Source organism: Malania oleifera, chromosome 11 (assembly GCF_029873635.1).
Source record: "Malania oleifera isolate guangnan ecotype guangnan chromosome 11, ASM2987363v1, whole genome shotgun sequence".
NCBI lineage: Eukaryota > Viridiplantae > Streptophyta > Magnoliopsida > Santalales > Ximeniaceae > Malania > Malania oleifera.
The window spans coordinates 48,232,413-48,249,797 of NC_080427.1; the positions used below are offsets into that span (position 1 = coordinate 48,232,413).

At 34.5% G+C, this 17,385-nt stretch overlaps 1 protein-coding gene across 2 annotated transcripts; it reads right to left on the reverse strand.

The window, feature by feature from the left end:
• Positions 1-15,992, reverse strand: LOC131167385 (protoporphyrinogen oxidase 2). Of its 2 annotated transcripts, none has more exons than XM_058126189.1 (18): positions 15,719-15,992; positions 15,228-15,267; positions 14,360-14,495; positions 13,170-13,235; positions 12,468-12,518; positions 12,262-12,318; positions 10,180-10,253; positions 9,140-9,176; positions 8,886-8,951; positions 8,560-8,600; positions 7,240-7,372; positions 6,086-6,259; positions 5,378-5,452; positions 4,066-4,189; positions 3,877-3,985; positions 3,655-3,729; positions 3,403-3,509; positions 1-330 (listed from the first exon to the last, which is right to left on the reverse strand). In XM_058126189.1, exons 1-18 carry the CDS (start codon positions 15,747-15,749, stop codon positions 203-205), a joined length of 1,524 nt encoding a protein of 507 aa, XP_057982172.1. In that variant the 5' UTR covers positions 15,750-15,992; the 3' UTR covers positions 1-202. The 2 variants fall into 2 exon arrangements, with proteins under 2 accessions (XP_057982172.1, XP_057982173.1); XM_058126190.1 differs by having other exon boundaries at positions 14,360-14,484; positions 15,719-15,804.
• Positions 15,993-17,385: the final 1,393 nt, after the last annotated feature.

Sequence of the window (17,385 nt, forward strand, 5' to 3'; positions counted from 1 at the left end):
TAAACAAAAACCAAGAACATAACTTATTTAGAGGGATGGGCACAATGAATCTGAGATGCAAATAATTTTGCACCTTTCTTCTCCCCAACACAATGGGATTAGTTCAAACATTTTGTTTGTAAATAAATTCTTAATCCAAAGTAAAATCAGAAAAATAATAGAAGAAGCCTGATATAATACAGTTCGAGGCTACCATTACTATCTATGGTGATGTTCCATCCTCAAGCATCTTGTCGTCTGAAGAAGAATTCAGGTAGGCGAAAACAAGGTCAGCTGCTTTGCACCCAGAGGCTATTGCTTTGCCAACGGAAAGCCCACCCTTATGGTTGCCTAAAAATTTAATAGCTCATATCAAAACAAGAAAAAATTGAAGCCATATAACAGCAGCAATTGGAAATCCTACAATGTGTTCAACAGTAGTTAATCATAAAATGAAACTGCAATATATTTAACTTACAGGAACTTAAGACACAAACAAGACCACTAGCCAGCCATTTGGTTCAGGGAATCCCCAGAATGTCAGTCGGAAGTTTTAGATGCCCACATTTAATTTGTTCAGGAATTCGCATGAGTTAGGCATTAGCCATTAGGGATTCCCAATCCACCATGCTCAACACAGAAACTTAGTCTTCTAACGTTATCCAATTGCACAATAAATATCAGATTTAGCCTGCATCAAGTATGAATTGCCAGTTTCAGTAAATTTTAATTTAATAAATTTTCAAGGGTTGAAACCTCCAAGCAGAAACCTGGATTGATCATGGGATATGCAGCAGGGTCCTCGATCAATCTTGAGTTCCAAGGGATCTGATTTGGGGGAGTTGAACAGGGTTTGTTAAGGGAACCTCGTTGCATGGACCCAGATTGATCATGGGACATGCCTCCTCGATCAATCTTGAGTCCCAAGGGATCTGGTTTGGTGGGCTTGAACTAGATTTGTTAAGGGAAGTCCAGTCCCCCCTTAACCCTTAGCTAGCTCAAATATAGCCCCAGATTGCCAGTTTTACTAAATTTTCACTTAATAATTTTCTGCAATGGTTGGGACCTCAACACACAGGCCTGGATTGGTTATGGAATATGCGGCAGGGTCCCCAATCAATCTAGGGCCCCAAGGGATTTGGCTTGGTCGGCTCAAATTGGGATGTCTTAAGGGCAGCTGAACCCCCCTTAACCCTTCATTAGCTAGTCTCACCCACAGCACATCTTCCCGTACTTTTCTTTCTAGCCACATGTTGTTATGCCATTAGGTAACTCAAACCTTCTTTCCTATTGGTCAAAGCCTTACATACAACCTTCCCTTGTTGGATGATGACCCCACCACTGCTAGCACTATAAATACTCCCCTTTGGCCCATTTGGCAACTTCTGATCACCATTTTTATTGAAAATTACACTCGTGAGTTTGTCCCACATTGGAAAAGTAGAGTGAAAAATGGGTGTTTATATACATGGTTGAGCCCAAGATCCAATAGGCTTAAACTTTTGGGTCAAGTTGGTGCTCACCCATGCGTAACAAGCCCCCATGAAGACTCTCCCGATGCTAACAAAATTCACTAGTCTTTCTCTTTCCAGCCCAAACCACCTATCTGCGTCACAATGGAGTGAGGATCTTGTGCACTTGCCTTGTATATCGTTCTCAATTCATCAACCAGCCACCTTGAGCTCCTAAGGATTGTCCAGTTCTCCTCTTTTAGCCATCCCTAGTTCACCCCATTGTTCACATGCAATGTTGCCTCTCCCATGCATTGTATATACACTCACAAAACAGGGAATGGAAACCCACCCACGCCTTTTTTATAATATTGAATTATCACAGAAATGGCATCCCATAACCAAGCAAAGGGTTCTCAGGCATGAGATTGCCCTGAGCCAAACATTTAGAAGCAACAAATCATCAAGGCTGTCAAATTGGGTGGCAACACAGTATTATACCTCAGTCAGAAAATCAGCATCACCTGCCCCCCAGAAGTGGAGACCGAACGACTGCCAGGTCATCAGGGACACGTCTAAAGAGGAGACAGGCGCCCTCGGTTTACTCACCCACTGATGGACTACGAGAGGGCAGGCAAACAGGAACCAACCAAGAAATCAAGAGTATTTTAGTTGTGGAAAACATTTTCTGTTTTACATTTTTTAGTTTTCAAAAATATTATAATATTTTGGCTTATTTTTTTTCAGTTTTTCAAGACTCATATAAAACCATAGAAACTAAAGAGTTTGTTTAGTAGTGCAAAACAATTTTTCATTTTTTGTTTCTAGATTTCAAAATAACTGCAAAAAATAAGATAAAATAATTATATCTTTCAGTTTTACAAAAATTATGTACCATAGTATTTGGGATCATGGATTTTGGGGCTTGAATTTAGATTTATTTGGATTTGGAAGAAACTCAATACATAATTCACACAAATCAAGGTCCAAGATCTGAATTCCATGCTCCCACATGCAAACCAAGAGTTTAAAATCTAGAAAATAATTAAATGATATTTTCCAACTTTTCTATATAAATTTAGAAAATTGGAAAACAAGGTGACATTTTTGTAATTATTTGAAAATTAAAAAAAAAACTATTTCCACAAGCAAATAGTGCCAAAACTTTTTATTTTTTATTCATTTATTTCATGCAAATGTTATAAAAGTATAAAACTGAAGTAACTAACTTTTTTGTAATTTTTTGGAAAACCAAATGAAAAATGAAAATTGTTTTCCACAACATAAACGAGCTCCAAATGTTCCTTGAAACTTATCTTTTTACCAAATTGGCAGAGTGCATTAACTTAATAACCACAATAAACTTACAGTGTTTATGATGTTTTTAAATAGAACAAGCACTACGGCGTAGCCAAACCACAAGCAAAAGGGGCAGCTCCACAGCTCCCTTGAATAACTCAAGTATCATATGTCACCATGCATTGTCATAGATTTCTGTTGTCAGCGAATAAACCCATTGAGGACAAAAATTCCAAGAGACAAGACAGACAAGTGTACAAGTATGTTTATAGAACCAAATACCTTGCTTTTCTTGCAGTAATTCTAAATTACGCGCACAACACATGAATTTTGGCATATTCATGTTGTTTTCATCATTTTTTTCATGCCAAAGTACCTAAGCATCACATGAAAAGCCATCTCAAGCACAAGATCACATACAAATTATAATTATGATTTGACAACTTCTGGACCTGGATGCTTGTATAATTTAATTTGGAACTGTTTGATTCTCATTCTCTAAATCCAGTTAGTCATGACATCTTTTGATAAAATAATAAATTTGAACATATGATGATCCCCCTCAAAACTTTACGAGGTCTACTAGCGTTTCAGGTAGCTGCAGCTTGAAAATGAATGCTCATCCAAGATGCAAGTCAATTTAGCCAAAATTTGGTGGTCGTAAGTAGCCTACCTGCATAGAAGAATCCGGGAAGATTCTCTTCCATCTTTTCAATTGCTTTTAGAACTGAACCATAGTTGTGCCCATAAAGGGGAAAAGCTTTACTCCAATAGAAATGACTGCAGTTAGATGTAAAGCAAGCCATGAGAATGTACCCAAATAAATAGCACAATTCATTGGTACTTGATTATTTCCTTCCAAATCTTAACTACGGAAATAGAGCAGGCAAATAAATGAAAAATAGGGCATCAAAGATTTCCATACTTCACAAATGTTGGCTCCCCCTCTGCACCCAACAATTGTCGAAGGTCAGAAGAAACTATCTGCTTCAACTCATCCCTTACACCACAGTTATATGAGAAAGGCATTAGGTGCATTGAAAAATGACAATAATAATAAAACACTAACTAAAATAATTTGACATGGAAAAATGGACAGAGGTCCTATTCACATTAACAAAGCCAAAAGCATTAAATCTTCCCACACCTTGAAGCTTTTGCTAGTTCCCTGTTTCGACTTCCCCCAACAAAGGTGGTATAGAGATATAAATCGCTAGGTGCACGATCTGGAAACATCATGGAGGAAAATAAAGTACCTGCACAACAAAATTTATATATACCATGACTGGGAACATATAATTAAATTAAACTGCACATAGTCATAGCTAAAAATTACCAAGGGATTTTAAACCATTTTGTTGCTCTTTGGAAGGAACAAGAACCCCAAATCCCTCAAGGGCTCTCTTGACATTCTCCTTCTTAAAGGCAGTTATCACAATGGAGAGTGGCAAATAATTTACCTGCAGTATGACAAGGAAACAACCATGAATGCTACTAACTCAGCTCAAAAATAGAATCAATTTTTTCACAAAAAAAATTTCTTCAAAAAGTTAACATTCCTTAGGAGACAGGATTATATTTAAAAAGTCATCCATTTGGCTAAAACCAAAGACATTGCATCAATATTTTATAGCCTTTAGCTCAGTTCATCTGAGAAGCACTCTAGATCCTAAAAAATCAATGAATTAGTCCACTAATGGCGCAAACACACAACGGACCCAAATGAACACCATCCACCAGGTGGTACCTAAAACTGCTTTTTGCCTAGAAATTCACCTTGAAAGTAAGCATCAACTTACAAGCAATGAAGGAATTAGTTTGTCAATGGGACAGATATATGATCCAAGCTCAAGCCGATTAAAATCAGATAGCAGTACCAAATTAGATCCGTCAACTTGTATTAGAATTCAATTTTAAAAAAATCCAATTATAATCATACCAAAGTAAAGCTTAGGTAGATTCAATCTGATGTATATGAACCCAATTAAATTAATCATTACGCAATAAAAATTAAATTATCAAATGTTTGCAATGATAATTTTTTCATAACATACATATATAGTCACTACAAATATAGAATAATAATTAGAAATATAATCTTGCTTCGAATTCAAATTTGAATCCAAACACTCAAGAATATATACTCAAATTCAAACTCGGACATAATATTTTAGGATCCATTGAACTTGGTCAATCAGATACGAATTCAGATCCAGCAATATTGCACCAAAATCAACCAGTGTACAGCCCTTTGAATGATGTGCTTGTGTGCAACTGTAAAGTTTCATGCCTAATACTCTGCATTTTGCTTTATGCTTGAGGATTTTGTGCAACTACAAAATACTAAATTTAGAATTGATATTTACATTACTTCCTTCTACCATTTTACCTCATCAAGGCCAAGGGTCATGTTTTCCTTCTAATTCATTGAAGTTACCTTTTTATAAACACACGCACAAAAAAACACAAACAATCAATTAATTGATTAATGGTAATTGATCAACAAGCTACAGAGACTACAGTTAAATGTAAGACAACATCTGTTTGATTTGACAAGAAACATTGATACAATGTCCAAACATACTCACATACACAAAGATATTTTCTGAACAAGTAATAGGAATAGATATTTTTATCAAAGGAAATACCTCAGGAATAAAATCAAGTGGAAACAGCTTTCCTTCTTTAGCAATCTTCAGCTCTTTAACATTACTTAGGGGTGCCTATAAAAAGGTCCCATGTTAGGTACAACAATGTTCTTTCATGCTCAGCACACAAATTTAAAGTGAGTTTGTGTGCATGAGAGAGAGATATAGAAAAAGGGAGGGAGGAAAGCTGCAGACCAACATAAGTCATATAAAAAATCAACAGTGTCAGTATAAAAATTTGTGCAGGGCAAGCACAGTTGCAAGTGCTTAAGTGTCAAACTGGATTGATAAAAATGAAAGTATCCAAGTGGACAAAAAATGGTGTCACTGACCTGGGCACTTAAGTTGGAAAATATCCAACAGCTTCCCTGTGACAAATGATTATTTTATTGCATGTTTGGTAAGTATGAATGGAATGGAATCAGGGGGAATTCAAATTTATCACTTGATTTGGTCACTTTCTCCATTCAAATTTTAATTCCAATCCTTTCCTACCCCATTCTACTCCATAAACCAAACATGCCGTTACTTCTTTCTTTCCTTCCAACCAATTCAGAACTTGAACACATGTTGAACAGCATCAATTTCAGACTCATAATTCATAACCATTTTAGTCATGCTGACAATATTGCACCAGGGTTAAACCAAGTAACCTATTTAAGTCAAAAGGCACTAAATTTTTTTTTTTCCTGATATAAATACACTCACCGTCATGATTACAGCATCAAAAGGCATATCCTGTGAATGCTTTCCACAAGCATAAGAAACTGACCAATTCCCTGATGCAGATTTCTCATCAAGACTGTAAGATAATGAAAGCACCTCCGATTCTAATTTAAGTTGGTCTTCGCCAAGCTCTTTGCATAATGTATCAGTGAGTGTCTGCGACAGATAAAGGATGTATAATGAAGACCAATGTCCATAAAAAAATGAGGTAGAAATATTTTTCAGAGTCTAATAATCTGGCCCAAAAATTAGGTTAGATCCCAACCAGCCACCTTGGTGCACACGTGAAGTATTAAGCCCTCTAGTATGTGCCAGTGTGCTAGAAATAAGCCCCACAACCCAGTGCCAATGCCCAAGTGCAGTGATGCGAAGCACTGCCTTATAGGTGCCCAAATGGATCACTCATGGTTAAGCCCAAGAATGTTCAAGCTCTGTTAGGCAAGCATCTAACCTTAACTTTTCCACATGGGATATTTCCGCACATCTCTTAAAAGTGTAGTATGCATTGTGTAGCTTTTTGAACCCCCAACAAAAACCCATTTATTTTTGAAATTTTCCAATAGAAAAGAAAATCATAAAGGCTTAACCATTTGCAATATTGTATTTTCTGATCAGCAGAGATAAGTTAATTTTTTCCTTCCAAATATGTCAAATAAGAAGTTTTTTATGCCATCATCCAAAGTTCCACAGGTATGAAGCTACAAATAATGCAATTTCATAAGAGGAAAATACACTGGATAATTAATTCCACTCAAAATAATATTTTATGTAAAAAAAAAAAGTGCAATTTATGAATGCACAGTGGTAATTGGTTCAATATATGCCGAGCAGAATAATCCAAATAGCATTTGGTAGGTCACATTAAAAGACAAGCACCACTCAACATTTGTCAACATGATTCCTTAAAATGCACTAGACTATAAACACTAAAATTCCAGTATAGTCTGGAGAAAATCAAGCCACCAAGAAGCATTTGATTTAAGAAAAAAAAAATTGAATGAGTTCTTACATCCATGATGAGATAAGCATGCTTCACAAAGCAGTAGCATGAGGTCATCAAAACCAAAATTTTTACTCAATTCCTGTAAAAAGTACAGGTCACCAAAAAAAATCCTTGGGAAGAATATAAATCAGACCTGCATTCCACCATGAAAGGAAAATGAGCCACGCAGATGCTTCTTTTTCTCGAGAGACCCCGTTTTTTCTCCACTGTTTTCCCTTTTCGTAGCTAATTTAGATTTGATTGCCCCGACTATGATTGAACCAAACCTAGTAGGGGAAAACAAATCGTCACTTTCCAACAAGTCTGAATCATGCAACAAGCACCCAGTAAACAGGAATCCCTAGCATTCAATCTTGCTTGCAAGAGTGCAACAGCCTGATAACCACCAATAATTGTGAGGGTAAAAGACACTGACCTCCCTGAGGGTTGGCAAAAAGACACTAACTTTCCTGAGGTTTCAAAAATCCAACCTCCCTTGCAGCTTTAAAATTTCCACAGACCTCCCTTGACATTTGATTTTTGGGATACTTACACCCCTCAAAACTATCCTTTTTGCAAAATACAAGGGAAGGTTCGTATCATTTCCGCATACCTTAGGGAAAGTTCATGGAATTCTTGAAACCTCAGGAGAGGTCCCTAGGATTTTAGAACCTCAAGGGAGATCAGTGTCTTTTTATCAAACCTCAAGGGAGGTCAATGACTTTTGCCCTAATTGTGATGACAATGATACTAGTAATAATTGTACTCATAAAGTTAAAATACACCCAAAGAGATGTTAGGATTATGAACAGTCATTAAGGAATAAAGCATCAGAGATTCAACAAAGATTTGCTTCTGAACTTATGTTGAAGTTCTTAAAACAAGACGCATCTCAAAATGTTCCTGTAAGTGCAGAACTATTTGAAAGGTTCAATGAGTTTCTTGTCATGACTCTAATGTTCAAATATTTTAAAGAAAATTTTATGGACATAGTCACTGAGGAAAGAATGCATCCATATTTTCCATTTATCCATCAATATTCAAGAGAACTCTTCTTTTAAACTTCAACTTTCATCAAAGCCAAACCCAAATCAAAAGGTACATGGCCTAGAAAAGAAAAAATCAAAAGGTGCATGTAATTTTGGAGCATTGATTAAGAGGCAGTTGTTTCTCAAAACGTAAATTACTAATGATGACTAATAGTCTTCCCTCCACATTTGAGATTAATTTACCACTAAATAAAAGAGCATTTGATTGTTGAATGTGAAACCCTAGAGGATGTTTCAAAACTCAAATGCATCATAATGTCTTGTCTAAGTAGTCTTGAACATGTCCAAAAGAGATTTACAAAGAGTTACTCTTGATTGTATAGCATGCAATGAATTTGCACTAAAGAATGATAATGGTAATGATAAAACTTTCTTCAATGCAAAAGGGAATGATATGAAGGAAAGCGAAAAATTACACAAAGTACCTTTTCTCCAGATTCCATAGCTCTGGAAAAGTATGGCATATCTGTGCGAAGTGAAGATGAGCAAATAACAGATATTATATAAGGAATCTATAATGAAAATGCACCATTGTGATTACATGATAGGATGCAATGTTTCATAAGAATAGCTCATGAGTAGTTGTACCACTGTCAAAGAATAGAGAAGGCCCTACTTATCTCATCCTATACCAGTTAGTTATAGGCTAGGTGCATGGTGCAGAGAAATTTTGGCCCTACTTTTTCAAGCATTTATATTCAGTAACACGATGGTTATAAAGGGAATTATAGAGAGCAGAGACATTACTCACAGAAAGTGATTCAGGATCCCCAGCACTGGTGCCAGCAACAAATGGATCAATTAGGTAATCAACAACCTTTAAGACAAAAGAAACATGATCACTTATGAGCATTAAATTGTTCGATCTAGAAAATTCTATAGGTTTGACTATCCCATATTCAAAACTAAGTAACAGAAGAAGTCAAAAGAACTTTTTCTCAATAAGTATGCATTAGCATCTGAGGTGGAAAAAACACCATCACAGAAATATGATGCAATGAATACCTCTTTCCCAAAATGACGCTGAAAGAACCCACCCACACTGCAAAAATATAAGAGCAGAAAAAAAGATGCTAAGGATGTGTTTTAAAGTATAAAAATCACTCTCTACATAAAGATAAAAAAAGTAGAAGATACAAATCAATGAAATTCCCACCATGATAACCAAATCCTCTACAGGAAGAGAAAAGGAAATCTTTTCCAATAAGATGGTAGAAGCAGCATCATGTAATAGAAGAGTGAAAAGACATCAAGTGAAGAAAGTATATTTGGAGGACTTCATACAGGAATTAGCACTTATGCAATGCACCCAAAGGGCAGCTGAAACATTCAAAATATGGTCAAATTTCCAAGATTAAGAATTTTTTGCCCTTCACTGCTGGGAAAAAATAGAAATCAATGAGATTCCAACCATGATAATAAAAATTCTCAACAGGAAAAGGCACAAAGGAGAACAAGGAAACATTTTCCAATAAGATGGTAGAAGCAGCATTAAGTTATAGAGGAGTGAAAAGGCACCGAGTGAAGAAAGTATAGTTGAAAGACTTTATGCATGAATTTAGCACTTACACAAGACACCTAAGAGCAGCTGAAACTTTTAAATTATGGTCAAATTTCCGAGATTAAGAATTTTTCCCTCTTACTCATTGTTGGAGAAAAAATGTCGTATAATAATTTTACCTAACTAAACCCTTGAAACCATAGTATCTTTGTTTTTTGACGAGCAAACTACAGTAAATCATGGCAGGAGTTTATCATGTAGATACTTCTACACAATACTAAAAAATTGCGACTTAAAACAGATACATACAAATTACTTAAAATATCCAAGAAAGAAATAAATGGCTCTATAATTCCTGCCTGAAACTCTAGACTAAGCGCATGAAGTTCATGGCAAAACAAATATCAAGCATTTCAACATACAAGCCGAAATGACTGAGATTCGTCATATAGGCATTCAACTGAACAATAATCTATAGAAAATGAAAGCCAAGTCGAAATTTAAAGATGTAATATTTCTTTTTTTTTTTTAAATGATTTTATACCTCTCATCTGGATCATTAGATTCCTCTGAAAAGTTATTTTTCTTCCACAAAAATGGCTCCAAAATCATCTGCAACTGCAAACACAGAAGAGCTACAGAGTTGGTCATACTCACAGAAAAAAGAAACTTCAAAATATGCTTTCAAAACTTTGCCCCACACACGCATGCACAAAGGAAAAAGAATATCTTTAGAGCTCCTTCAACACAATTTTAGTCTTCATGTTATAAATATCAGATGCTTTTGTTTGAAGTATGGATTCCTCATTTGTGAACAAATCTAGCGTCCTGATGTCAGATTTTATACAAGTCATTGTATTGATAACTTGCAATAACACAAGGGCATCTTTATAACAGTATGATGCAAAGGCATTGATTATCTCTAATGGAAATTTGTAATAAACCTTCCAAAAGCAATATTAAACCATGTTCATCAGAAGGAAATAAGACTAATCAATGATCCAATTACAAGGTCAATAATCCAATAATCTTTATCAGTTGTACTAGATTTGTTGAGGGAAATGGTTCTCACATCCATTTTTTGGGAAGATAACTGGATGGGAGATTCAGCAGTTTTCATTTATTGCTTTTCTTTGGTGCATAATGGTGTCATCTCTCCTTTCTCAATTTCACATGGACAACGTTTCTCTTGAGATTTCCTTTTTTGTAGGGCTCTAAATGATAGGTAGGTAGAGGAGCTATCTTCTTTGCTGTTGTTGTTGGAGGGCTGTTATCCTATGGGAAATATTGGTCCTAGGCTTTAGATTCTTCTGGAAAATTATTCTTGCAAATCATTTTTGAGCATTTAACTCATGTTAACATGCTCTTTCCATTTCAGCATATACATTTTATTTGGAAGGCTATTAGTTGTTCTTAACAGAGTTAACACCAACAATGTGCTGCAGAGTTTTAATTTTATTTTTTTTATTTTTTTCTTGTACTACTTTTATTCTGAGCACAATTTCTAATTCTCCTTTTTGTACATTCTTACATTCTTTCTTCTTTAATGATTATCTTCTATTTTATCCAAAAAAAATCCAATTACATGATCATCTTGCACCAGATTGGCGCTACTGCATCTAAAAATGACAAACAAGTAACTCTCTTCCTGTTCATTGTTTCCAAACTCCTTGCTACCACAACTCAGGGCTATTTGACCATGCATGTGAGAACCATCCATTCAAAGATTCATTCAAGGACCACATGAGTATTTGTTGATTTACTTGGTGCAAATAATATAGCACTACATTCACAAGTAATCCAAAAAGTTGAGAACTTTAATAGAGAGACCTTACATTAAATTTCTGTGAGTAGAAAGTGGAAAAACTTTATGACAAAAGAGAGAACAATGGTCTATATAAGGTTAACTATCTAACAAGGATCCCGTTCAACTCTGATTTTGGCAATGTATCATTAGAAGAGAATTTAGGCATGATGCTGAGATCATCTCGCTTCATGAAAATGTGTTAAAAGGATTCCAGTGATCAATGCAACTGCTAAAGGGGAATGGAAAAGGAAGTCCAACATTGTGGAAAGGAAGGACATATGAAAATTTTCAAGCATGAGTTTGAGTTCCACTCAAAAGTGACAAACAAAATATCAGAAACCAAGTTTTTTTTTTTCCCATACATAAATCAACACGAGATTGAATTCATGGCCACTGATATTGTTATAAAGCTACGAAATATGAAGTTCATATAAGTGCAAAGTGGCCCCTCATTGTGTCCTACTCAATTCTGTTAATCAAGCCGCATCTTTGTGAGGCCTTAATATATTTGTCAGCACAGTAATTGATTTGATTTGTGGTATCTGTGTGCATGTGAAAGATATAATATTGAAGGGTAAACAATAAAGATCTACGCCTAGACAATTTATTACTGTTTTACAACAGTCCCAATAGCATTTTGATGAACATCATTAAAATAGCAGGCATACCCATCTATTACGCTCAAAATGCCAAAATGATTTTATACAAGGAAAGCACAGTATCCATTGTATAGTGATTGATGGGCACAAATACAATGCAAGATAATATACAATTTTTTTTTTTATTCGATATGCCTCAACAAGGACTAAGGAAACAAACCTTTGATTGTAAGGACAGAATGTTGCTTTTGATTAATGCAATGGGATTTGTGGGTACCTGACAATAATATTTGAGCAAACATACACAACCTTCTTCATTTGTGAAAAGGAAAGAGAAAATATACAGTAAAAAAAAAAAAAGAGTCCTTAATCCCTATTTTCTGACTAAGACGAAAAGGAAAATTAAGAATCAAAGATTGAACATACCAGCTCTGGAATTCCATTTCTAACAATATATCGTTTGTTCTGTGAAACAGGCTGTAACAAGAAATTAATAGATTTCATCATGAAAATTCATCCATTACATCAGCTTTACAGCAACAAAAAAGTAAGTTCATACTTGAAAAAGTTACTGGTCAAGAATCAGAACCGCGAATCAGGCAGAACTTCTAAAGTATTGGAATTTCCATATGCATGTTATGTTTCTTTTATGAAGTATGCTACACTCATATCTATCAAAAACTGAGGACTGCAGAGTATGCACGTGCACGATGCACACACTGAGCACCATTTCAGGCATCCATGTCCATTGCTCTTTCAAGAATGACAAACACACCCAAACTAAGGAAAGAGGAATGGACAAACGAGCTACACAGAACTTTCATTCGAAATCGTCTACTTACTATACATCAACTAATCCACAGATAGGTCCATCTCTTTACCAATCCAAACAAAGAAAGCAGCCTTAGAAGGACAAATGGACCAAATGTTCCCCAAATAATTAGTAAAATCTTTAAACCTGCCACAAGGAACTATGTGAAAGAACCACACTTGAGTCATGGAAAAAAGGCATGGTTTAACTAATGAAATCAAAAGAGTCAAATAGCTCCTCACTAGTTCACCTCCCATGAAAGACACAACAAACAGTCATATGCTTCATGGTAGAAAAGCAAATATAACACTCCTTACAATTTGTTGCTTTCCTCGAAGTTCGAGATCATCAAGCAAACTTCTGACCTCCATCTCACCCTCTGTCTGAACAAAGTCAACAAAGACCAATTTCATCAACACAAGTATCATCATTATAGTTGATTCAACTTCAAGTAAAAATATGAATTGTGCAAAACATCTAAATAGATTTTCTAGATAATTTTATAATAAATTTAGGAGTGGCACCATACTATTTCACGGCAGCATGTTCACATCTACCAGAGTTCAGGAAGATGGGGAGCCATAATGACAATCTTTCATTCCTAAAATTCATCACCAAGTCAGCTAAAATCTGACTACTTCCAACCCTCCCCCCCCCCCCCCCAAACACCAACCACGAAAAATAAAAATAAAAATAGAAGTTCAGTATGTTAACAGAATCACACATAAACAAAAAACGTCAAAAAGACAATCTTAATATATACAATTTTGAAAATTGACATCCAAGTGAATTACAATAGAGGAAGTTGAAAGGAAGTAGAATTGATCGTAGAGAGAAAGAGAGGGGAGTTCACATTGGTGGCCAAATTTGAGCCAAGAGTCCAATTAGGTGTTACTGTTCAGGTTCTAGAGAATCACACGACCAAAGCTGAAACACCAATCCACAATTTAAACCTGAGAACTAAGATCCATTTTTTGGGACAATCAGTTGATGGTTTGGGATAGACTGAGAGTAAGAGTGTGAGCGATAAACACTTGTATTGAAAGAGTCATTTCGTTGTCACCTGTTTGGTGGGGTAGACTAAGGCTGGAACAATTGAAATGACAAGCTAGAAAGTTTACATTTAGACCGAAGGAACAAAGAAGACTGAAGGAAAAAAGAAGTGCCTGTAGAGTGGTCCCATTCTGTATCTTGTGAAGTCTTTGGGAAAGAACAAAATAGGACAATTTTTGCAAATTCTTGAACATGTTGCATGTTTTTATATTTTGCCACATCTACTTTGCTCGGATGGAATTCTTCTATGTCGCCCCACCTTTTCTCACTTGTTGATTTTTTTGGAGCATCTTGGCTTTAGCTCCTGACTTGTTTCTCCTTTGCATACCTCGCCTGTACACGGGTTGAGCCCCCATTGGCTCCTCTTTTTGTATTTATATATATTTCACTTTTGAAAAAAAAAATTACATCAAAAAAAAAAAAAAGAATAAGTTATCAGGTTGAAAAAACTTGCCATTGTATTTGCTCCCTCATCCCAAATTAGTCCATCTTGGGAAACACTTTTTAACTTCCCTCCAGCTCTTGCTTCAGCTTCAAATACCATTACATTCAAACCATGTAATTTCAACTTATATGCCGCTGAGAGTCCACTTGAAGATCATTTTTAAAAATTAAAAAGAAAAACAAATTTAAGTTAAGTTTTGCATAGGAAAGTAATCAGTAAGTACACTGGATTTTAAAATAAATACATAAATAAATACCCACTACTCAAATTTCACTGGGGAAAGGAATTTAAAACGCATTCAAAGTGGGAAGATAAGATATTAGATCCAACAGCTAATCGAAATTGGTTCACTTTGGCCAGCTACCAGGTATCAAGAATCAGTCACCTACGCTGGGAATCTCGGCAATCCCCATAATGACCCATAAAGCTCCATGAACACTTTCCTTCAATGAAAAAACTAATTCTCCTCACAAAGAAAGTAAATTTTATAATGAAAACTTCATTGTGAGAAAGATACAAATTTCCACCCGAAAAAAGGGTAAATTTTATGGAAGAAACTTTGTAATTTTATTTTTAAAAAATGATAAAAATTCATAATTAAAGTACTTTCTGATAACGCCTAAATATTATAATCCTAATTTCTGAGTTTCAAAACCTAACCTGAACAATATTCAAACAATGCCTCATGGGATTTCACCCTCAATATAAGAATTACAAGATTAACTACGAAAGACTATCAAGTGAGTCTCTAAATTAAGCTCTGACAATGCAATTCCTACATCATTGAACCCCAATAACAGCTATTCGATAATATTTATCAGAGGCAAATATCAACAGCTATGGTTTTGAAAACAAAAAGCTATATCAACCAACATACCTAACACCAGCACCAACAACAGCAACCTTTTTAGCAGCACCTGAAAACCCACAAAGCCAACTTCGTTTAGCTAACCCAACAACCTGTTTAATTGTGAAAAGAGTTTTTCATTCCCAAATTATTTTCCAGTTCTTCAACATTTACATAGAGAAATTGAAAAATAATAAACAGATGTTTCCAAATTTCTTTTACAAATGGTGAGTAACTGGAAAATAAAGTGGCATTCTATAATTCGTTAAAAAATGAAAATCAAAATTTTAAAATTATTCTGTACAACTAAATAGACCGTGAGTAATTTCAAAGATTGAACTTCATTCTTCTTGGTTTACTAAGGACCAGTATAAATTTAGTAATTCAAATTTGGCTCCAAAACAAAAAAAGCACTAGACATTCCTAGCCAATCGACTCTTTATGTGTCATTTCTGTACATAATTCAACCCTAACCCATTCATTTTCTGCTCATTTTAGCAAGAGAGAGAGAGAGAGAATACGTTGCTTATCTTTCCCTACGGCTGAGCCCATTTTCAGTCACTTGTGCTCTGAAGAAAAGAAACAGAATTCAAGTTCGATGCTTTTCAGTGTTCTCAAGTTTCTCGAATGGCGTCGTTGCGAGCAGAAGGCGAAGAAGACTCAAACAGGACGACATGCTATTTGTGTGCCACGCGGGAATATATCTTTCAGTTAAACCGGTGATCTACACCGTCGATTCTGTTGCTGATGAATTATCGCCCCTTGGATCGCCTGATGCAAGAAGATCAGCGTCTCAGGTGCATTGACGCGCGTTTCCTGTCCGAAAGGAGACAAGCTCATGGTCCTTCCACATGATAAGGACACGCGTCACGCAGATGATTTTTCTCTTTTAAAGCTTTTTTGAATAAAAAATTAAAAATCGTAGAAATTGTTTTCCTTTTCTCAATTTTTAATTTTTTAAATATTATAAATTTTGACATTTTTGAATTTTTTAAGATTCATATTAAAAGTATAAAAATAAAATTTTAATTTTTAAAATTTTTAATAATCACATAAAAGATGACGTATTCTCTTTTTTTTTTTTTATGTACGAATTGCAATAATTTTGAGGGTATGCTAATTATATTTTTGAAAAAAATTATAATAAATAGGATAAATAATTTTCAAAATTTCATGGCTAAGGATTTATTTAGTTAAAAAAATGAATGGCACTGGTAATTTTTACATGCGAATTTTCTAAGAACAAAAATAATTACTAGAAAGAAAGAAAAATGTGCAGAAATTAAAAATTCAAAGTAGATAAAAAAATAAATGAACGCAAGTGAACTAATGCAAAAAATTGTTTTAAAATTTTTTATTATAAAATAAAGATTGAAAGTTATATACAATTTTAATATAATTTTATAATACATCTTATTCAAATCCAATACAACTTCAAATTTAAAATCTTTCCAAATAAAGTATAGATTTTCACTAAATTTTAAAAGGAGTTAGTATCTTTTACACTTTTACCCTTCCTAAAATCAAGAAAAAAAATTCAAAACTTGGAAATGATGCGTGAATAATATACAAAATTCCTATTAATATTTTCTTATGAAGAGAGCAATATAAATTAGTCTAACACCACTTTTTTAAAAGCGAGAGATGATACGATTCTCTAGTCTTAAATTTTTTTTGTTTCTTTTGCTTGTAAATTATATTTTGACTTGAGCATTGAAAAAACTTCCAAGTCCACTAGATTATTTCAATTTAAATCTTCTTTCTTTCTTCTTTATTGCATGTGATCACTGTAAATATGTCATCTTACCTTAATTTCATCGAAAAAATATAGAAGATTAGTTATGGCTTACAATCAAATATTAATTATTTTATTTTCTAATTTCATAATTTTTGCAAGGTTTATATCCTTAACGCTTGCTCGAGATTGATCACAAGACACTTGGTGGGTCCCTTCTGATTAGGAGTGTACAAAAATTATTGGAAAATAAAAAACTAAACTGAAATCACAATAGGTACATTTTTTCTGTTTTCGGTTTCAACTTTAGTTTTAGAAAATAAAAATTTTCAAATTCGATTTCCAAAGTATAACCGAACTGAACAGCTGATTTTAATTTAAATTAGATATATAAATTAATATAATTACTTAATTACGATTGAAACTTTTTGTGGTTAATTGATATGTAATTTG